The 23,250-nt window shown below is 44.5% G+C and overlaps 2 protein-coding genes across 7 annotated transcripts; one reads left to right on the top strand and one right to left on the bottom strand.

The window, feature by feature from the left end:
* Positions 1–856: 856 nt before the first annotated feature.
* LOC120711479 (alpha/beta hydrolase domain-containing protein 17C-like) lies at positions 857–6,850 on the top strand. 6 transcript variants are annotated; one of them, XM_039997030.1, is made up of 6 exons: positions 857–1,006; positions 1,186–1,847; positions 2,619–2,655; positions 3,649–3,885; positions 3,981–4,028; positions 6,170–6,850. In XM_039997030.1, exons 2-6 carry the CDS (start codon positions 1,546–1,548, stop codon positions 6,620–6,622), a joined length of 1,077 nt encoding a protein of 358 aa, XP_039852964.1. In that variant the 5' UTR covers positions 857–1,006; positions 1,186–1,545; the 3' UTR covers positions 6,623–6,850. The 6 variants fall into 6 exon arrangements, with proteins under 6 accessions (XP_039852964.1, XP_039852959.1, XP_039852966.1 ...); XM_039997025.1 differs by having other exon boundaries at positions 1,186–1,873; XM_039997032.1 differs by lacking the exon at positions 6,170–6,850 and adding an exon at positions 4,607–4,890 and having other exon boundaries at positions 1,186–1,873.
* A 2,496-nt stretch (positions 6,851–9,346) lies between these two features.
* On the bottom strand, positions 9,347–12,201 carry LOC120711478 (protein mago nashi homolog 2-like). The gene is made up of 3 exons (XM_039997024.1): positions 11,888–12,201; positions 11,567–11,743; positions 9,347–9,623 (listed from the first exon to the last, which is right to left on the bottom strand). The coding sequence occupies exons 1-3, from the start codon at positions 12,125–12,127 to the stop codon at positions 9,558–9,560; spliced, it is 483 nt and encodes a 160-aa protein (XP_039852958.1). The 5' UTR covers positions 12,128–12,201; the 3' UTR covers positions 9,347–9,557.
* Between the last annotated feature and the right edge of the window lie 11,049 nt (positions 12,202–23,250).

Below are 23,250 nucleotides of genomic sequence, written 5' to 3'. Positions count from 1 at the left end.
AACTTAAAGATGACATAACAAAACTTTAACTTTGTGTCTACATGATTTTTTTAGAAAAAGAAACTTGTATAATAAATATGTTCAGATCAACTCCCTTCCTCAGAAATTGAACATCGTTTGGTTTTGTCAAGGTGAAACTTTTGTAATGGATTCAATTTATAGAAATGTTGATTTTTTATGAACCATAGCTGATTAGATAAGACAAGGCGTGCCAACACGACATGCTACGTAGGATAAAGAATTAAATTGAATATGATGGAGAAGTTTGAGGACTGAAATAATTATTTTGTTTGAGGATGAAATTGAGCTTCCGCTAAAAATTTAAAATTGAAATTAACTATTTCATATATTTGTCTGTAGCTCTCTTTAATTTTCTCAATAGTTCCGCCACACCTCCACCAGACACTCCATTCTCCGTCGGGCCGTCTGCCACGACGATCAGATGGTCCCGGGTTCCTCGGTCGGTGGAGCCACACGCGGCCGGCACTGTAGCGGCGGCTGAACACCGCCACGCCGCAGCGTGTCCGCTCCTCCGCCCGTGCGAGAAGGCGAGGAGAGAAATTGCTCGCCGGGAAGAGGAACACACATGCGAGCAACATCTTTTTGCAAAGGTGATGCCTGTTCCAGCATCCCCCTACACGCGCGCACCAACCCCTGCAGCACGCTGCATCTCTCTCCTCTCTACCTTTAGGGCCGTGTTTGGTTAATTTCGTATACGTTTTTCGAGAAAAAAATTTTATATGTATGGAGTACTAAATAAAATATATTTATAAAATTTTTAATTTTTCACAATAAATCTAATAACGGTAATAAATTTTTCACCCTACGACCTAACACGGCCAGCCCTGAGGGTGTGTGCCAGCGAGTAATAAATGGCAGTGACTAGCAGGCAGCGTGCGTGGAGGCTGCTGACCGAGCTCCAGCGCTGTGCAGCTGCTGGCAGCGGTTGCTCCTCCCTCCCCTCCCCTACCGCCGCGTCGCCTCGTTCTGCTCGTTTTCCACACTGGTAACTGCTGCGCTAAACCCTCCCAAACCCCCTCCCCTGTACGATTGGCTTGGCGCTATATCAATTCGTTCCTCCGGTGTTTCTCAATCGTTGTCTCCTTGTTGAAATTTCGAAGCTGTTGGTGATCAATCATTCACCCACTGGAGTGACCTCGTTTCTTTTCTTCCGTTTTTGATCAGGGCGGATTTCTTCGTCACGAGGACGAGGAGAGGAGGAGGGCGGAAAGGTGCTCCGTTTCTTGCTCTAGTCCGTTTCAGAGATCCAATCGATTCAAGAGAAACGGCATTTTTGTGCTTCCGTTGGGTTGCTCGCCGAGAGATTCCCCCCAAAGTTTGTTGCTTGGAGCCGATTTGGGCCAAGAAAGGGCCAAAAGGCGCGGCAAATCCGTTACCGTCCCGGAAAATCCCAAAACGCCTCGTCGTATTTGATCGTTGGCGACCTGGCTCGATCCATCTGAGTGGAGAGGAGAAGGGGAAGAGGAGGACAAGGGAGGAGAGGAGAGGGCGTCCTCCTCGGAGCAGCCGCATTGCCGCCTGTCGATGAATGAGCGCTGCCTCCGATGCTGTCGGGGTGCTCGGTGTCCAGTCTCGCGGCGCGGTTCGCCTTCTTCCCGCCGGAGCCGGCGACGTACGCCATCAGGAAGGACGAGGCCACCGGCTGCCTCGTCGCCTCCGGCGTGCCGCGGGACAACGCCCTCGACGTGCTGCTCGTCGACACCAGGAGGGGGAACAAGGTGGTGGCCTTCTACTTCCGGAACCCCTGCGCGCGCCTCACTCTGCTCTACTCGCACGGCAACGCCGCCGACCTCAGCCAGCTCTACGACCTCTTTGTGCAGCTCAAGGTCAATCTCAAGATCAATCTGATGGGGTTAGTGGTGCATTTTGCTGCTTCCCGGCCATATATATGTGTGTGATCTTGCATGTTTTTTTTTCTTATTTGGTTCTGTTGCCCTTATCCTGCTGTTTCTATAAAAAAAATGCTACTATGCTCCTTGGTCTGTTTAGGAAAGTGTGCTTTTAAAAGTCAATATGTTTCTTGTTAGGATGCTGTGCCAGACATGCCTTTCCTTTCTATTTTCTGAATTGTGGGGGGCTCCACTGGGCTATTAAAGAAGAATCTCTATCTTAAGTGAATATTTGTGCGAATTATTGATGCTGGCATGGTGCATTGCACAAATCGGTTTCATTTACCATTTCGAGCGGCGATGGAAGCGGGCAGTTACTGGAGCTGGGGGGTTTGGAATGTAGTTATACTAGTTTTTTTCCTTTGGGATTTTCGGTTACTGCATGATTTTTCAAAGCCTTGTGGTTGAATTATTTGTGTTCTTCTGTCCTCCTGCCATTTCTTGTTCCAAACGTGGATTGTGATATCAATAGAATATTCAGTTGATATTGCTGCCTATGTATATGCGGTACTGTTATCGAAAATTTGGCATATCAATATATCATTGACCCAAGTAAACTGCATCTTCATTCTTTGACTATAATTGCATCATTTTTTATTTCCAGAAGATGATCTGGTGTTTTCAGTTGCATCATTAGTGCTCTTAAGGTAGCTATATTGTTTGGTAGAACATGCTCATGTGATTTATTGTGTGCTTGTGTGATTGTAGATATGACTACTCTGGCTATGGCGCATCTACTGGCAAGGTAAGAACTTACTTATCAAGCGTGAACTGTGTTAGGTTGCACCATCGACATATTGCTGATGAGTTAAACGTGATGGTGAATGGCTGATTGGCTGTTTGAAACACTTGTCTTAAATCTCTCTGGACTTTACCAACTAACACAGATAGATAATTTATCTTTTCTGCCTAACTACAGAGTTTGCAGTTTTGCACTATTCAGTCTCAAGATTCTAACATGCCATGCTAGATATATCCTCGAGAAATGTCATTTGAGTTCCAAATTCCTAGGAGTTGATATATACCTACATGTGAAGAGGCTTTGGCCCATGCCTGACTGGTGCATTTCTGGCATAACATGGACACTGCATCTTCAAAGGCTTCTCAGAGATAGCAATGATCAGCATATATTTAGATTCGGACCCTTTTGCTTTCAGCCATGCATGCCATTTTGAAGTTTCAGACTACAGTTTTAAGAATCAGCTTTTGAGAAACTACATGTATGGGCAGTTTATTCTGTTCAGGTCCATGTGCAGACTTCCTGAACTCTAAACTATCCATCTCACTGATGTGGTGTCCATGGGGCGATGCGGACCCAACATTTCAATTCAATGCAAAAATCATTTAAAGCAAATTTCATACTGCAGTTTGTATATGCTTTATAATTGAGGTTTAAGTTCTGAACTAATGTTGCCAATTCAGAACTAGATAAGAAAATTGGAGCCATGTCCTTTTGATTTTTAGGTTTTATATTTTAACATGTGGCCAGTGCAGTGATAATTCCCGACTTATGAAACTTTATTCGTCTTGATTTTGAAATTGTGTTTTGAATACTAGATTGGCTGATATATTGCTATATGTGCATTTGGGCTAAGTCACTAAGTCAGATGCGATTTCAGTCTGTATTGCTGTCAGGTTCCCGGTATTTGTACTTGTACTTATCTTACACTTGCTGTCTTTCTAAAGGGATATATATATTATGGAAGACAGAGTCTTATGTTTGTTATTTTTAATGCAGCCGAGTGAAGAAAATACATATGCAGACATTGAAGCAGTTTACCAATGCTTAGAAACCGAGTATGGGATCAGCCAGGAAGATATTATCTTGTATGGACAATCTGTGGGCAGTGGACCAACATTACATTTAGCCTCCCATTTGCCTAGATTGCGCGGGGTGGTTCTCCACAGCGCTATACTTTCAGGCCTCCGTGTTGTTTGCCATGTGAACTTTACTCCCTGCTTTGACATTTACAAAGTAAATAACTCAGACTGATTCTCTTATCTCAGTCTACACCTTCTAGTCCTTTAGGGTTAGCTTTTACTAATGTTTAGTTAAACCTATTTCTGCAGAATGTCAAGAAAATAAAAAAGGTCAAATGCCCAGTGCTCGTTATTCATGTAAGTGATCTCTAATAGGATATCTAGCCTTATCTATTTACTTTATTACTCGCTGTCCGATTGGACAAGTAGTAGTGATCTTCAACAAACATGCACTCATTTCATACGTGCCATCTCTTGAAACATTTTATCACTTTCACATCTTTCCTCATGGCAGTGTGCTGTTTTTGTTCCTGCTACTATTAGCAGTGTCTGTTGGAATAATTCAGTTACTGGCAGTAGTATTAAATCCTGTTTTCATGCCATTACTCATTACACACAAGTTCATCACGGCATCCAAACACCATACATTAGTAGAAAAGCATTTTCCACATATAAATATTATATAGGTCTTTAGATTTAGGAATCAAAGATGATGAACAATTGAGATGTGTGTAGAAAAGAGTCCATTTATTACCTGGATTCTCTTTGATCTGATTATCTTCTTTAGTCTTGCTACTCCTAGCACAACAGTTCACCATCCCTGTTGCCAATTTTTAGCATATGAAAATGTTCTTCAAACTAAAGTTTAGATGTCGAAGTTTATGAAAATTTGGTTTTTGTTGCTGGAAGTAATTTCTGACCTCTGCACTAACCAGGGATGTATACAGCCATAGGCAAATACATAAAGTGAAAAGTACTATGAAGTACATAGGTAGAGGGGTTTCTGTCAGAACTATGAAGTCCAGAAACAAAGTCTTCATGGCCTCAGCTAGCCAGCGGTTATGTCCATCGAACTCGAGGCCTTTTATGGGCTGGAATGTCACTAGCAGTTTTGATTCCCTAGTGTGCAAGTTGTGCACATGTGGTATCCTTACTATATGCCTCCTGTGGTGGGACCTCATTGAGTACCTATACTAAAGTGCCAAGAATTGGCGCGCTCTCAGAGCCTTGCTACTGTTTTGCGGGCCCACGTGGGGCCGTGCACTGTTCACGTGGGTCCCACAACTATTCACGTGGGCCCCGTACTATTCAGGCGGGACCCACGTGGGACCCACGTACTATTCAAGTGGGACCCGCGTGGGACCCATGTACTATTCAGGCGGGGCCCACGTGGGGCCCGCGATTCTATTAAGTTAGTCTTTTTATTTTAAAAAATATTTTTCTTCCATTATTTGACAATACAAAATATATTTAACTACTTCCTACATACAAAAAATAATAACTAAACTTTGTATACTACATTTACACGTGTTAGTTGTACTATTTCTTGGGCTTCGATTTCCCTCCGTAAACCCACAAAATATAATTAAACTTTTCATTCATTTCTAATCTTACTTTTTTTCCTACTAAAGTAATTAAACTATACCTACTAACACAAAAAAAATTCCTAAGGAAAAATTACATGTACCTCTATACTACAATGCTTGAGATTTGCGCGCTCTCAGACACAAAATTACTATGCCGCTTTGCTGTAATTTTTATATCTAACTCAATACATCGATACGATGTTGCTTCGAACATAGTAACAGATAATATCTTTCTATTAATATTTTAGATCCACGTTTTTGGTACAGGCGCGCGTAGCGCGCCAACCTAACTAGTTGATTTGATTCAGCCTGGTAACCCAAAGAATAAGTGGGCACTGGCAGTCCTAGCCTGGTTGGTTGTTGGCTTTTCACTGTTCATCATGTCATACTGAACAGCTTATGCTGTTTTGGCTGAGCCCAACAAAATTTATAGCCATGTCGAGCCAGTAGGCCCAAAAGGTCAGGATTTTTCTGGCCCAAAATTTGCAAAGGCCTGAGTCTACAGCTCTAGCCTCTAGATGTTTTTGCTGCCCGGAAGTGCATACTCTTAGCCATGATCTTAAAACGTGGGAAGACAAAATCAGAGTATTTGAAAGCTACCACAGAGTCCAGTTTCCAGGCAAGACAATAAAACTGTCACACCTGGTCTGGCATAGTTCATCGGAAATAGTATTACTAATTTACAATGGATATCTGTTTTTAGAGTGATTTGTATAATTTAACTTTTCTAGACCCCATAAGAACTATCATGAGAAACTGAACGTGTTGCGCTGTTGCCTGCGTTAAGCTGTGATCGAATATACATCCCAAGTCATCCATGGAATGGTATACATTTTGTCATAGCTCATAGTGCTGCTTGCATTCCAAGTTCTAGAAGATATTTGTCTAAGTTGCACTGGCTGACATTTGCAGGGGACAGACGATGACGTTGTGAACTGGTCACATGGTAAGGAGCTGTGGAAACTGGCAAGGGAGCCTTATGATCCACTCTGGATCAAAGGCGGAGGTCACTGCAACCTGGAGCTGTACCCTGACTTCATCCGCCACCTCTCCCGTTTCATCCGTGAAATGGAGACTATCACAACAAAAATCCGGCTCAAGAAGATTAGGCAGTCCCTCCAGCCCAGAAAGAAGGCCCACCGCGTGAACACCGCCACAACAACCACCTTCAGCACTAACTGCTGCTGCCGCATTCGAGTTCGCAAACCGACCTGCCCCAGCTGCAACTTCAGCTGCGGCTGCTGCGGGTTGAGGAACTGCTTCGCATTCCGTTTCTTCAGGTGCTGCCCTACCTGTTTCTCCTGCGGCACCTGCTGCTCCTGCCGGAGCTGCTTCAAGTGCTGCTGTTGTGGAGACGAGCGTTAATGCCGCCGATCTTTGTGAGCGCGTGTATATTAAAGAGGGATGGTCCTGAGATATATCTACTAACCCTTTAGATGCCGTAGGACTAAAAAGTAGATTTGAGTTAACTGAACATTGTGCAACAGATAGAGACTCCCGTACTTGTGCATCGTATCTGGTTTCTACCTGTCCCATTTTAGTTACATGTCAGATTCATTATAATTATTATTTCCTCGTGATATCTTTTTTATTTGTCCTTGCTTGGCCATGGCCGTGCAAAGAATATGTTGGGGGGATACTGGATTAATTGTTGCTGATTTTTCTCGCATAAAGAAAACCAGAGATGGAAAGGAAATGGGTGGAATTATTAAGGAATGGCTTCTGCTGGGTGTGGCTCCACCAAGGTTTGGGGCTGTGGCGCCGATGTAGATTATACCCCTGTTGGTGCAGGTAATCGTGCGCCTAAGTTTTGGTGCGCGACTAAATTAGTAGCCGCATCAGTGTTATCTCAAGCGGCAGCGCTGGGGACGAACGCGATGAGCACCAACCAAATGATTCTGATTTGTGGGAGCTGCTTGCTTGGTAGATGAAGAAGAACTATAGGGTGGGCACTATCCCACTGGGCTTGTTCTTCGTTTCTTGTTTTTGAAGTATTCAGCCCCTAAACCCGATTGCTAATGCACTGGAAAATTGGAAATAGACTAGAAACACAGACTTTTGTGGTCCAAAATTCTGGCATTATAATGGCTTATAGGTAGGTTTTAGAGGACAAAGAAAGGGTGGCAAGCAGGTAAACAACTCTTGGATTAGTGCGCTACAAAATAAAATAACAAACACCACCCAGCTTGAGGAGTTTGTCTCGTTATGGATTCGAATTCAAGGAGTGTTCCTAAACTCAGAGATTGAGGACTCATCACTTGGAAATGGACACCAGATGGCACTTATTCTGCACGGTAAGCATATCGAGCTCAGTTCATCGGATCTTTTCGGAGCTTCAACACGGACATTATCTGGCGTGCGAGGGCTGAAAACAAGTGTTAAGTGTTTGCATGGATTCTCATCCAAGACAAAATCCTAACCGCTGACAATCTCGCACGTCAGGGATGGCCGAATCAAGCTTCATGTGCTCTCTGCAATGGACCTATGGAGACTAGCCAGCACCTCTGCCTACTTTGCCCTTTTGCCCAGGCAGTTTGGAACCAGATCCTGTCTTGGGAGAACTGGACTCTTCCCCAACAGACCCATCCGGCCAACTTCGACTGCATCAGTGATTGGTGGGAGGCAACGGCAAAAGACTGTGCACAAGACCAATGTCGCGATTTCAACGGTATGGTGATATACATAATGTGGAATTTGTGGAAGGAGCGGAACCGGCGCATTTTTTGAAAACAAACTCCAGTCGACGCAACAAGTGGCAGAAAGGGTAAAAGAGGATCTTGTGCAATACAACAGAGTGTTTAGTAACTCAGCCTTTTAGTTTCCTTTTTTTGGGGGGAAAGGACACAGGGCCTGTTTTCACGTGTTTTTTCAGGGTTGACCTCTCTTTTCTATTTCGCAGTTGGGTCATTGCGCGGTGTACCTTAAACTCTTTTCTTTCTCTCTTAATTGAAAGGCAGAGCTCCTACCATTACGTTAAAAAAAAGGAACATATGGAGATGGAACGGAAGGGAAAGCTGCATCTCAAGCTCAGTATCTTTTTTCCCGAACCCAAAATCCACATGCCTTGGCGCAGGCGCGCAGCTAATCTTCATGTAACAAATCTCACAGCTAAAGCCCAACCAAATGAAAAAGGTCAGATTTGATGTCTCCAGGATATATAATGTAATTTTCAGAACAAAGGCCATTTATGTATATCAGGGTAGCAGGATTACAATCTGAGTGTCTAAGCATGTAAAAGTTAATGGTGGAGCATCTATAAGACACTTATAACAACCAACAAACAAGGAGGGCATGTCCTGCATCAGTCAGGACTGTTGTTTACCTTGGTTTTGGGGCACCTGGCACCGGGATTTCAGCATCTCTTTTCGTTGCCCCTCCCTCGTCTAGTGCTCTTTCAACTTCAACATCTCATTTCAGCATTTTCTTTTGTTTTACCTATCCCCTTAAACCGCCTGCCACCTCAGTTTTTCACAGTTTACCTCGGTTCCCAATATGGACAGGGGGAGAGTTTGAACATAACCATGTGTCCATTGTATTTACAATCTTCTTTGATCATCTAAAGCAGTAGCTTTTAGACTGGACGAGGATCCCCAATAGGCAAAAGAAACAAAGCAAGCTGGCTACCTAACAGTGCACTGTTCTACTCCTGGGAAGAGGAAGGGAAACAAAGCAAGCAGGCTACCTAACAGTGCACTGTTCTACTCCTGGGAAGAGGAAGCGGTAGAGATGCTACCCAAGCACCCATGGTCATTAAGCAGACAAGGCGCGTCAGATTAAAGATCAACAGACAGGTCAGCCACGCGCGCGCGCTTCTCTTCAGCTGCTTTACAAAACCAAAGGTTCCTTGCATTATCGCTGATGAATCCTGTCGTTTTTCAAAGGTAGCCCGCTAGAGAAATCCACGGCACATTACCCTGTGATGGCAATTGGCAACTTGGGTCGCCACAGGTCGGCACCAGTTACTGTGCTGGTGCCAACTTCGGCAGAGCACTGATAATACAAGTCAACGGAGGTTCAGCACAAACGACAGAAAAGACTAGTGTGCCAAACGACCTTAACATTGACTGATAAAAATAAAACTCCACCGAATAGGAAACAAGGAAAGAAGCATAAATATCATTACTCGCAGTTTGCACATCCAAACAGCAATCTCAGGCAAACTCAAAGTTCCACTTCCATCCAATGCTCCACACAACCCGAGTGCATCATCACAAGCTAAATAGGATCTTACATGGTACAGGGTCCTCTCTTAAACACTCGCAGTTTCATAACACAGTCACGGAACAGCATGGAATGGAGCTCAGGACTGAATTGGTTTGATCTTGAAGTGGAGGTTGATGAGCGAAAACACAAAACACTTCAGATCCTGCAGCCAAAAACATTGGGAGGAAACAAATTAGGAATACATCTCATTTACAGAGCACAACAAAATAACAAGGCATTTATTTCTTCAAGAACTACCAAGTTTTCATATAAATTTAAACCAAACAGTCAGGAGTAGCTAACACATCCAGAACATTGCATGCTCTTGGACAACATTAAGACTACAAGCTGATGGTGATGATCCAGAACTTATAATGTAGTCAAACATGAAAATGATTCACTAAGCTAACCCAACAAAAGTTTAAGGATAATCATATCTACGCCATAGGAGAGTAATGAAATAAAAAATGCACACAACAGCATTGAAATGCAAATAATGCTTCAGCTATTATAAGTTGAAACAGGTCTGCAGTGTAAAAATAATAGCATCTGACTGAATTTCAACAAAACAGCATATAGATCAGCTCTACAATGATATGATCTGATGACTATGATCCAGAAATTATCATGCAGTCAACCATGAAATTGCTCACTAAAAAATCAAAAAAAAGTTTAAGGTTGCACTCACATAATCACAGTTGCAATAGAGGGGCATCAGGTCAATTCCTAAGGAGGCGTTAAATTCAAAAAAGAAAACACATGCGCATGACTGGTGAAGAACATAGCACAACCGTCAACAGAGACATAATTATTTAAAAAAAAATCAATACCTAACTCACAGGCAAAATTCAGATAAAGCAAACAAACCCAGTTGCTGAATACCCAACCAAAAACTATTTCCTGAAGATAGTACTGAAATGCACACAATGTTCGACTATAATAGCTCAACAAGCCTAGAGTATCAAAATCAGAGTATCTCGAGTAAACTTCAAAGAACGAGAAATCATGTATCTACTCTACAGACACACAATAATCCTGCTCAGACATCTAAGTGGATTGTTAGGCCAGGAATGGTGAAGCGGTTAAGTTTCTGAAGGGCAATAGGTACTAGAAAACGCATACAACCAGTGCCTGGCTTTTCCCCTGCATCAAACTTATACGATCCGACGTAGTGAAATTGGGGGGATATTATCCAGCTTATTTTTAATAAAGAGCAGATCGATAGCTTCTCAATAATGACAGTTGTCTCAATGGTACCAAAGAATCAAAAGTACCAATCATAGAGCATGGGCAAGACATGCCCCCCCCCCACCCCACCCCACCCTAGCTCAGAAAAAAATAAATGTTGACAAAACAACCAAAACAGTGACACTAGAGGTACAAAGCATTTGAAACATTGCAGGTCATCCAAACAACTCGCAGTTTCCTGAAACCAACATATTCTGAAAGATAATAAGGGCATATTTGCTCCTAAAACTCCAAAAAGAAACATGAGAGTAAAAAGGAAAACTAAGGCTCCTCGCATAGTAGATATATTTTCTCAGGCAGTGAGCACAGCTTGCTGAGCTGTATAGCCATGGAGTACTCTGTTCTTGATCAGCATTTAAATTCTACAGATTTCTTCCATTAGCACAAGACTCTATTATATCAGGACTTTAAGGTACAACATTTTCCTCCAAAGAAATAACAGTATTGGACTCATTGCTTATTTAAAATTATTAAAACTTGATTTAAGCACTCTTTTTGTGCTCACAAGTCACCAATTACTAAAACAAAATGTGAACTTACCCTGATACCAATAATACGCAATTAACATTAGCTGGTCAGAACTAATCAGTTCAATTAAGGAATACCACTATGCCAATGCCCATAACAAGGTTCCAAAGTCTGCACTGTACCAAAATATGAACAGTAATGCTGGCTAAGCTACAATGCCACAAAGGTCCTAATTCTGCAAGTTATCAATAGTTGAAGGTACACAAGAATTTATCTCAGAGCAAACAAATTTGCGTGAGTATTGCCAGTTAGTCATCAAGATTGCGGAGGGCCGCACCGAACAAACAATGTAGGCAGCTGTGGGAGAAATGTGGGGTGCTGAGAGCAAACCTGGACGAGGTAGTAGAAGATGCGGAGGCCCTCGGGGTCCTTGCTGGACTGGACATCGACGAGGGAGCCGATCTTGGAGGTGGTGAAGGAGATGTGCTCGTTGCCCATGACAATCTCGAGCTCCTGCCGGCCGATGCGGTCGGGCTCCGGCCAGTTGCTGTCGTCCTCCTTCATAATCTGCGGGAGCAGTCGAGTCAAATCCGCAAACCCTAGCTAGGTCTTCCTAAACAGATTCCGAACGGGACCGCGAATGAATCGGACCCAAGGACAGGACTAGGATAGCAAGAGGGGTGGGGCGTGGGGGGGGGGGGGGGGGCTCACGTCGGACTCCTGGATGATCCTCCTGGCCTCGCGGAGGACGGAGGGGGAGACGAAGACCTCCTTGCGGATCATGGTGTCGTTCTTGTAGTTGGAGTTGTTGGCGTAGCGGAGCTTGCTGTCGGGGCGGAACTCGAACTCGAGGAACTCGTGCCCGAACTTGCCCTTGTGCCCCACGTAGTACCGGAGGTAGAACTCGCCATCGCCCGCAGCGCCGCCGTTGTCGCCGCCGCCCGTCGCCATCGATTTCTTTTCTCTCTCTCTCTCTCTCTCTCTCTCTCTCTCTCTCTCTCTCTCCTTTTCCCTCTTCTGAGCCGGCGCTCGGCGGGACCTGGTGGTGGTGGGTGGGTTAGCATTAGGGTGTTATGGGCCAGATTGGGCCGTTTTGGGCTGGAATTGAGGTAGAAATTAGGCCATTGTGCTAAATTTAAAGCTATTAGATTCATATTTTAAATTCTTTCTTATGTCTTGTTAGAGCATTTTCAAAAGTTTGGCAAATGGAGTTGGCATCCTTGATTTTTGGCAAAAACGCTTAAAACACCCCTCCAACAGTTTGGCAAACGACTTGGCAAAATATGGCAACTTGGCAAAAATCCTCCCTCACAGCGCATATTTGGCAACTTGGCAAAGGTCTTGGCAAATCCTCTCCCTGCTTGCATGTTGCGTACTGACCACGAAAATAAAGTCTTCTCCCTACTTGCATGCTGCCTATTGCTTTTTTTTCATTTTTACAAGTCCGAAATAACAAACTATTGGAGAGAAACTGTTTTTTATTTGGCAAATAGTTTTTGAGAGTTGGCAAATCACAAGATTTGTCAAGTAGCATATGGCAAATTTTTGGAGATGCTCTTATACTTTTTGTACCGAATGAACGTAGGGGTTGTTTGGTTAGAGGGGCTAAACTTTATGTCATGTCACATCAAAGAGAATTTTAACATCTAATAATATTAAATGAAGTCTAATTACAAAACTAATTGCAGAACTCTGTGGCTAAACTACGAGACAAATCTAATGAGGTATATTAATGGATGGTTACTATAATATTACTGTAGTAAATTATAAATTAGTTAGGCTCATTAGATTCATCTCGCAAATTAACACTCATGTGTAAAAAAATTATAAACAAATTTTATTGATACTCTTAACAAATGGTAATATTTTTTTTAATGTGACAAGGGCTAAACTTTAGCCCCAAGAAACAAACACCACCGTAACATTCATGAACTAATTTTGGATCAAAGCCTTGTAGAAAATTGGGGGATCCTCTTTAAGTAGACCGGTAAAATACTACTACTACTCGGCTACTAAACGTGTGAGCCTTGTGATGTGTTTTGAAAAATGAGTAATACTCACTATGTTCCAAATTATAGGAAAGTTTTGATATTTCTGGATAGATAACTTAACTTTTAGTATGCACCTAAATATACATTGTATCTAGATACATAGTTAAAATGATGTATCTAGATTTGCTAAAACGACCTATAATTTGGATTGGAGTAAGTGCCGTAAATGAATATTAGTATGGAGAATCTGAATTTTAGTTTGAGAACTTGATGGAATTCTTGGGATTGCTCATGTTGGGACTTGGGAACTCTCGTAAGGTACATAATGGCACTTGCACCATTCCGAAGAGAGAGCCATGGCCGATTGCAAGCTCAGCAAGGAGACCAAATGACACCGTGTGAATTCGAAGGTAGGAAAGTCAACACGCAGCGCAGAGAGAGAGAGAGAGAGAGAGAGAGAGAGAATTGGGCCTTTGTACTGACCTGCTGGGTTTTTTTTTTTTGAGAGTTACTGGCCTGCTGTTGAGACTTTTTTTTTTTGCCACAGAACTTTTCATTAATCACTTATAGGAGTACAATCTTTTGCTGCATGTTCAAGCAGCCACTCTGGAACAGAATCAACCCAAAAGAAAGAGCGCTCAAGAGCCGACACCCTGGTGGCACACAGATGCGCCACTGAATTTGCCCCTCGACACACCCATTCTACTCTAAACTCCTCAAACTCCTTGCCAAGCTGTGTTATGTCGAAACAAAGGCTCCCTATAACTGATCTCCTACTGGAAGGGTCCCCAAGCAGCGTCTTCGCCCTGGCAGTCACACTCCAAAATGACGCGATTATAACCGAGCTCAGCAGCGAGCTCCAATCCTTCCTTTGCAGCCAAAGCCTCAGCTGTTAAAACATCCGGCACGTCCTCAAACCACCTTGCCGCCGCCGCCAGAACTGACCCCTCATGGTCGCGGATGACAATTCCGGCACTGCTATTGTGGTCCTCCGAGAAACCAGCATCCGTGTTCACCTTAACCCAGTCGAGAGCAGGACGTTGCCATTGCACCGATGTCCTCGCTCGGTCCGGCTGTGTCGGCATTTTTAGTGCAGCAAGTTCTTCGAGCAGCGAGGCAATGTACCTCGCTGAAGCTTCAGGCGCCCAAGCTTTCCTGCCATGTCGTCGGCCATTCCTTCCTGTCCATAACACCCACGCCCCACAAATGATCAAAGCGGCCAACGATGCCGAGCACACCTCAGGCTGGAGAATATCTGTAGCCCACGAGCATGGATGAACAGATGGGATCGATCACAACTCCTTGCAGATTCTTGACCTCACCCCAGAACTTTCGTGCCACCGTGCATGAGAAGATGATATGATATAAGGTCTCATCCGGATCACCACACACCTCACAGTGACTCTCCTCAGCATGCCTCCTCTTCAGCTCCGCCTTTGACGGCAGCGAGTTATGCAATATCCGCCACCAGAACACACGCACCTTTGGGGGCAACCGGATCTTCCAGACTGCTTGCCAAGCGCGCTCAGTGCCAGACGACATCGCTTCACTGCTATTAGCCATAGTCATTGCCGTCTGATCCTCCTTTAACATTCTATAAGCCGAGCGCACTGAATATGCACCATGTTTCTCAAACGCCCAAGCCAGCACATCCTCATCCGCCCTTTCACTCGGCTTGATTTTCAACACTTCCGCTTCATCCAGTGTCAGAAAAGAATTCCTTACTAGCTCAGTGTCCCAAGTACGCGTACCAGGGATAAAGAGGTCACGCACCTGTTCGACCCCAGGGCTTGGCCAAGGTACCGGCTTCAGCGAGCGCAAACCTGGGATCCAATTATCTTGCCATACTTTGATATTGCCCGGCCCAACTCTCTTGAGCAAACCTCTTTTTAGGACCTCCCTTCCATGAAGGATTGCCCTCCAAGTGGCTGATGATCGCTTCTTCCTGGTAGCTGAGAGGAAATCACATGTTGAGTAATACTTCCCTTTCAGCACCATAGCACATAGCGATTCTGGCCGCGTCAACAATCTCCATCCTTGTTTCCCAAGCATTGCTTGGTTAAACAACTGAAAATCCCTGAACCCCATGCCGCCTTGGCATTTAGGCCTTGTTAACTTCTCCCAGCTAACCCAATGGATCTTGTGATTGTCGAGGGAACTTCCCCACCAGTAATTGGAGACAGCTGATGTCAATTTCTTGCAAACCGTCGCGGGAAGCTTGAAACACGCCTTGGCATTTAGCCTGCTGTTGAGACTTGAGAAGCAGCAACACAACATCTGGGGATGGTGGACGATCTTGGGCCGTTGGGCTTTGAGTTTACGGCAAAGAAACATCTGTGTTGTGGTAGAAGAATTGGGCTTCCATTTCACATTACGACTGGGCTTCCGTTCATCAGTGAGTTGAGCCCAGTCAGAAAATAGTAGTAGAAGTAGTACTAAAACTGCCCCACGCACTGCCTCCAGGTCGACTGCACTGTTCTCTCCAGACAGGGGTGGCAAAGGGCCCAAGATTTTAAATTAGAAAATCTATTGACCGGGCTCTAATCTTATATAATTTTGAACTAAATAATTTAAAAGTTTTATTGGACTATGAAGAGACCACTAAGGCCATGGCTCATTACCACCCTCTAAGATGCATAGCACGCAGCCTGAGTAGAAAATTAAATATATATATATGATCACATAACAGTGGTTTTGTGTAGGTGATCAATCTTCACGGTCGATTAACTGTTGATGTTAGTTTGCATCAAAATTGTGTATAAGTAGGTCAAATTTGGCCTTAATTTGCAATCGCTGGTCAGAGTTCGAGTCGTGTCGTTATCAATTTATCATCCGTGGTTTTCTTGCAGTTTACAGTCCTTTGCTTTGTATGCTCATCTCCCATCGTGATCGAACACTTGAGCAAGTTTAATTTGACAAGCCCAGAAGTAGGGTTGAAAACGGATGGAAAAATCCCGTTTCCGTCCGTCCGTTTTTCTATATTTATCCTGTATTTTTGGCTTATACGGAAACGGGACGGGAAAGTTCGGAAAACGGGACGGGAAATGGGACAGGTGTATCCGGGAGCGGGACAGGAAATGGGAGAGGAGGTATCCGTCCGTATTTGCGGGATCCCGTTTTTAACCAGAATATCCTGTTTTTTTATCCCGTTTTTAACATATACGGAATAAGCTCAATTAATAAAGCTCGCAAGTTACAATTTCCACTTCTCCAGCCCAGCCCAACAACAAGACATATAAACTCCAATCCTAATTTCCCCAAATCCCAATCACTGGCAGCAGCCGCCGGCCTGCCCCTCGCCTGCGGCGACGACGCATCGTCGCCTCCTTGCTTGCGCCGCCCGGCCTGCCCTACCTGCGCTGCCGCCGGCTGCATGTGCTCGGCCACGGCTTGGCATTTACGGGCATCTGTGCAAGAGCCAAGGAGGCAAGGATGTCGCGCTCGCATGCTAGTCATGCAGATGGTGGAGGCCACTACAGATATAATTGCTCTTGACGAAGAGGAAGGGGAACCATCTTCTGGGACAGGGAAGAAGGAAGAGATTGACATCTATTATATTCCGGTCACTTGTGAAGTGCATAATCTTCCTTTGCACTTGTGTCGTTGTATATTCACGTGTATGTCCCGGTCGAAGTTCCGGTTCCCGTCCCATTTCCGCAGTATTCCCACCCATATTTGTCCGTTTTCGTGATCCCGTATATTTCGGTCCCGCTTCCGTTCCCGGCCATTCCGGTCCCGGTCCCGTTCCCGGTCAAAAAAATATGGCAACGGAAATGAGAGTGGGATTTTTCCGCCCGTTCCCGTCCGTTTTCAACCTTACCCAGAAGCTGCTGTTGCTTATTACTAGCTCGTCTCTAGCACTAGCTAGATCTAGTGCAAGTTATTCTCCAGTGTGATACCCTCTCTTTGCATCGAGCGCAGAAAAATGAACAAAAATAATAACAATCCCAAAGTCAACTCTGCATTCAGCATGGACAGTTCTACTTCTTCTAGTTATTATTCTTGGGGCATGTCATGTCTCCTTTCTGATCTTTTCCACCCAACAAAAAAAATGTACACACCGTCGTATGTGGTCTGTGCAGCTATGTTACTCGGATACCGGTACGGGTATCGGATACGATACGTATCAGATACACGGATACGCACTTCCTCAAAAAAACACCGTTACAGGGATACAACTAGAATAATTTAATATTAATAATTTTTATATAAAATATCACACTCTTGAGTGATGAGAGTAGTATTTACATCAAACTAGTAGTATTGTAGTGGCTAGAGTCCTACTCAACTGGAGAGAATCAACTGACCCTAAAAAAACCCCGAAGAGATCAAGTGCCTCTGGACCCCCGTGGCCCCCTCCCTCCCATTCTCTCTCTCTTTCTCTCTCCACGCCTCCTCTGCTCTCGATCTCTCTCCCTCTCCCTCCCTCCTCGCGGCCGGGGTGGCCGGCGCGCTGGCGGCAGGGGCGCCCATCCTCCGGCGCCTCGGGCCACCGCTGCGCCGAGCTGCTTGGGGCTCGACCCCCCTCCCTCCCTCTCCGGCGAGGGGAGCAGCGCGGCCAGGCTGGGCAGGCCCAGGTCCGGAGGGCGGCAGATGGCGGCTCCACCCGCAGGCGGCTCCATCCGCTAGCTAGTTCCCCTCCTCCCAACGGCACGGCGGCAGGCCTCCTGCCTCCCTTGCGGCGCGGCCTCCACCGCACCCAACTCCTCCGTCCGCATCCCGCCACACGGCCGCGCCGCCTCCTCTCCCTCTCTCGTCTCTCCCTCCCATGGTTTCCCTCTGACATAGGTGTTCCATACGTGTCGGATACGTGTATCCGAGCCAATACGTATCCATATTTTTGAGATACGGCTGAAAACGTATTCGAGGCATATCCAAGGCATATCCGTATCCGATACGTGTCAGATATATACGGATACGCCACTCCTCAGGTGTATCCACATATCATAGCTGTGCAATCCATGGACCACATCTCATGGAGTACGTGTATGTCCACTGAGATCTCTCTAAGTTCACTGAGCACTTAGGGCAGTCTCAGTAGAAGTGTCATCGACACCAGTCAATTACCAAGACAGTAAACTAGGTAATTGAGGGGTGCTGGTGATGACACTCCTCTCACATCTCATGACACTCTCCTTCCTCTCTCTTTATAATGAGACCGTCACGTCAGCAAAATTAATGTCCATGATACTTCTGTGACACTCTCACTGAGATTGACCTAGAGAGATCTAAACTGTTAAGCACATTTGGGCACGCTGTTAGGACGGTCAAGCAGGAGATTGAAGAACTCATTGTTAGCTAATTATTACTAGCTAGCTAGTAGTTGATGAGAGACAAAGATCCAGAGGGCCGGCCGTATTGAATACCGACATCACGTGAGCTCTGATCGATGATGCTCGCTCGTGTCATGGATCCATATATGTAACGCCCCGATATTTGCCGGGGTCACCAAGGCCAATTTGGCCACGGCACCGCCAAACGACGTGTGCGTTCCGCGTGTCCCGCGATGTGTCCCGCGTTCGATGCCGCCACGACGACGCCGTGCCGAGACCGACAACCGCGCCTCACCCTTGCTCGGCTCTCCTCCCTCCCATTTGCGTCGCAAGCACGCCTCCTACCTCCCCTGCCCTCTCCTCCCTGCTCTGAGCGCCCGGCCGAGCCCCCCATGGCGACCAGAGCTGCCGCTGCCGCCATTAGCACCGCCCCCTCCTAGGCCGCCGCGGAGACCCCTCCTCCACCCTCCCTCGCGCCCAAACGACCCCGTAGCTAGCTTCCTTGACCTCCACCGGTGCTCCCCGACCCTCTTGCCGTCGCTCCCGACCACCAGACCGCCGCCGCCGCCGCAAATCGCCGCCGCCGGCCGCTGCTCTTCGCGGAGCCGCCGCTCCGGCCATCCCTAGCCCCAACCGAGCCCATCACTGAGTTCCTCTCGACGCCGTGGAGCTTTTCCCCCATTTTTCCCACGCCTCCGGTGCGCCTCCACGCCGGATTCCGGCCATCCGCCCCTCCTCTGTTTCTCAACCCGGCCAGGGACCCACGGTGAGAAGAAATAGAAGTCCAGGGGTCTAGATGCAAGATTTCCTTTCCTTTTTCTTTTGTTTTCAAAAACAGCAAACTTGTAAATTCCATATAAAATCGTACAAAAATCATAAAAATGCAAATCCAAATGTTCTGGAATCCTTGCAATAAGATCTACAACTTTCATTACATACACATATTTATTTTCTGTCTGTATTTTAATCTAGGAAAAAGATTAGATTACATAGGTTATAATTATTCTAGGAGTTATACTCACTATCTATGGGTTATTTTTGGTGAGTAGCTACTTCATGCCTTGATTAGATTTGTGTAAAAATTTGAGCACCAGTTAATACTTTTAACTAGATGAAACCCTAGTCTTGGCTAGATCTAGTAGAATAAATATTCTTTTATTTCTGGATGTTCTGATTCAGATATATGTATGAAATTTTCTCTGTGTATTTTCAATACTAAATGAACACCACTGTACAAGTTTCATAAATTATAGATTTGTTTAGCTATTTCTTTTATTTAATCCTTGTTTAGTAGACTTTAATTATGAGAAATAATTTATGTTGTTTTTAAATCATGAAAATATTTATGAGTGTTATTTTTGAATAGATTAGCTTGTCCATGAAGTTTGAGCCTCAGTTCATGACAATAACAGGAGCTAAAAATGAATCTTGCTAATCTACTATCTGTTTTTTTTATTTTCTCAGAATTAATTCAGTGTAGATAAAATCATGAAAAATTCACAGTCACTGTTTCATTTATGTGTCAACCTCCTGTTAAATTTTGAGCTTCTGTTTTGCTCTAGTCTGACTTGTATAATTCAATCTTGTTCTAGTTGTCTGAATGAATGAATTGTTCGGATTAAATGGATGCATGAAATGACATGATTTTTACAGAGTAGATTGGTCTTTGTACCTTCTGTTTAGAATATTTTTTGCTGAAATTGTTGTTGTTTATGTACTGAGTTATTTAATTATTAGTAAGCCATGACCTGCGTGTTATAGGAATCAACTACTGCTTGTTTGTGCAGTTAGTGAATTTCTTTTGTGCCGTTGATCATGATGCCATGGATAGTTAGAAATGTAGTTAACTACTCTATAAACGATTGCCCATGTGATATGATTGTTTGTTACTTGTTAGAATACAACTTTATCGTAAAGGAAAAATAATAGCATCTATATTGTTGAGCAACTCAGAACTGTGCATTCATACATATGCATTGCTGCATTTCATTTAGGTACGATAGATGAACCTCGTGAGGGATGTGACATTGAAGCCGAGCCAGAAGACGGTGAATGGTGGACCCATCTAGAAGATGGATGGATGGATCCCGATGTGCATGACCGAAGGCAGGTGCTCGCCAAGCGAGTATCATCTAACTAACACTGACTCAGTGTTCATCCCAGGCAAGCCCCGGTGCACATCCGTTTATTTCAAACTATGACACCTATATTATGTTTCTATTACTTGTGCATTAGGTTCATGAATTATTTGAAACCCTAGTTGCATGATCCCTAGGTCTCCTCGAGTTATACTAGTATATAGAGGACGATAGAAATGCTATGCTTAATAGAACTCGGTAGAAGACGAGTGATTTCGGGTCACTCGCGAGATATAGGTTATCTCGTTATTTTGAGTATATGGAATATTGGAATAGGTTGGATAAGGAAAAGAAAATGGAGACCGGGCGGGGAAAGGTTAGCCCCGCCTGTGTCGGTTAAGGACCGTTCGTTGCCTGGCCCTGTGATCGAGTTTGAATTGTACTAACCGCATGCCGGGAGTAGGAGGTAGTCGAAACCGGTAAGCCGAGTACTGCCTTGTTTCGAAAGTACAGAACTTCATCACCACCCCTTAGGGCGAGTCGGGTAGTCGCGGAGAATTGGGATGCATATGTTTACTTTTGGTGGTCTCTCGTTGAGCCCGGCTGACTATATGTAGGTGGGGCGGTTCTGTAGTTCGAGGCGGGGAGGGGAATGGTTGGTTTGTATTGTCCGACGGGGCAAATACGTGCCGTGTTGGTTAGGTCCACCTTGCAAGGTTAAAACGGATCGATCCGCCGTACGTCGCATCTCGGATATGAGCACCTTGATCACAGCACCACATCGTAGTGATGCTATATGGATTTTAAGTGATGAGTAGTAAGGTCTACCAGGAATTATTACTCCATGTTGTTATGATTGCTTAGCAGGTGCAAATAATAGTTAATGATTTATGAATATAGAATTTGGAGCTAAAAGAGGGAAAATAAGGACTCGTTTCTAGAGCTTTTTATGCAAAAGTAACCAACAGCCAAAAGCCTTGCATGTCTAGTTAGGTGGGCTAAGTTATACCCACTGGTCGGGTAAGTCTTGCTGAGTATTAGTATACTCAGGGTTTATTGTTTACCCTATTTCAGGTATAGAAGCTAACCAGGATTCGCATCAGTGGGCTCGATGTGACGTCCTCACGTGTTCATAGTTATCGTTTCGTTTTATTGGTTCTCAATCAAATTTCTTCCTCTCAGGTCATATTCTCATCCGCTGCTGTCATTTATTTTATATAAATTCTAAATTTAAAGTTGTTTTGTAAATATTTATATTATTAACTATTTTTGTGAAATTATATTATGCTGGTACCGTCTGTGCTCGCCGTCGCGCGAGACTTCTGGTGTGTTTCGATCGGCCTGTGGGTTGGAAACAGGCTGTCAGGTTACACTTAATTAAGCTAATGCGCCTGATGCGTTCAAATGATGGTCATTACGCTTAATTAAGCCGTTTAACTTGGCGGTTCTGTCACAGCTGGTATCAGAGCTGAAATGCACCAGGGAGGGTACTAGCATGATTATTTTTAGTGTTTTTAAAATTTAAAAATGAGTTTTAGAAAGATACGCTTCTTTGCGCTTAAGGGATTAGGGAAGATTAGTGTGTAAGCCCTATATAGTGTAAGTTGTATCAGGTGGCACTATATAATATCAACTAACTTCCAGCACATTACATTTATGTCAAAACTTACTTTCTTGCTTAACCCTTATTTAATATTGTAACGACGCACCTACGCTAAGGTAAGCAAGGTGAGCATTCTTGGTAGTCCTTAGAATAGCACACGTGTTTCATACGTGCGCGGGTCTCGTATGATGAGCATACGAGGAGGTGATAAGGCTCCATTCAAATGAGCCTGTCGCTATCTGCCGCCTGATATGGAGTGCGGACTTCCCACCGTGTGATTGTGAGCACGGCCATTTCGTAAGGCAATGTTACGAGATGTAAATCTGTCATGCGATTGGGTATGACCGTGTACCTTGGGGCACGTTTACCCTTGGGTGTCCCGTAAGGCGATTTGTACGGGGAGTGAATACGTTGCCTCGGTAACGTATGCAGCGCTGTCCATGCAGCGTTAAACGCATGGGCGCCATCTCTATAGTGGATGGTGATGTATGTGTGAATATGTGGGCAACTGCATATGCGTTACCCATGTGGCGTAGGACACATGGGGGCCGTTCGTGTGTGCTGGCACGAAGGGTCCAGTCGTGGATATGTATATGTATATCATGTGATTTTCTGCAGGTACACTAACAAACGATTGCGTGAGTTAGAACGAGTACAAAACGACTAGATGTATAATAGGGAGAGTACGTATATATGCCACCGAGTATTCACGTATATTGCCGTATAATTATATTGGCAAATTTTGGAGAGGACGAAATTAGACGAGCATGCATCATCATATCATCATGTGTGGAGTTTTGGGTGGTTTTTCTGGTGCATTCAATACTTACTCGATCACTAAGAGCATATATCGTTGTTTTGAAATTTTGCGCTGCACTACTGTCGATCCAACTTCTAGCTATTCAGATAATTTTTCTTGAAAAATTTGATTATGAGAAAGATATGAGAAATTATAGATTTACATATTATAGAAATTTTAACGACCTTAGGGGAATGTTCATATGGATCTCTAGACTAAATTTGGCCCTTGATCCAGTGCCTTCTATGCTTATAGTTACGACTCAGTAGAAATGGTCATGTCTTTCTTAACATTCTCATTATCTTTGAAAGCCCAAATAAGGATATTATC

This window comes from Panicum virgatum, chromosome 6K, assembly GCF_016808335.1.
Source record: "Panicum virgatum strain AP13 chromosome 6K, P.virgatum_v5, whole genome shotgun sequence".
In the NCBI taxonomy this organism is placed as follows: domain Eukaryota; kingdom Viridiplantae; phylum Streptophyta; class Magnoliopsida; order Poales; family Poaceae; genus Panicum; species Panicum virgatum.
Note: the sequence above shows the minus strand (reverse complement) of the source record. Positions and strands in the feature narration are given on the sequence as shown.

Coding starts and splice junctions, on each gene's coding strand:
- LOC120711479 (XM_039997025.1), top strand. CDS start 1,566: ATGCTGTCGGGGTGCTCGGTGTCCAGTCTCGCGGCGCGGTTCGCCTTC. Junction 1,874..2,618: donor CTCAAGATCAATCTGATGGG/GTTAGTGGTGCA, acceptor GTGTGATTGTAG/ATATGACTACTCTGGCTATG. Junction 3,886..3,980: donor CCTGCTTTGACATTTACAAA/GTAAATAACTCA, acceptor CTATTTCTGCAG/AATGTCAAGAAAATAAAAAA.
- LOC120711478 (XM_039997024.1), bottom strand. CDS start 12,127: ATGGCGACGGGCGGCGGCGACAACGGCGGCGCTGCGGGCGATGGCGAG. Junction 11,744..11,887: donor GGATCATCCAGGAGTCCGAC/GTGAGCCCCCCC, acceptor CTGCTCCCGCAG/ATTATGAAGGAGGACGACAG. Junction 9,624..11,566: donor TCTTCTACTACCTCGTCCAG/GTTTGCTCTCAG, acceptor TTTTGGCTGCAG/GATCTGAAGTGTTTTGTGTT.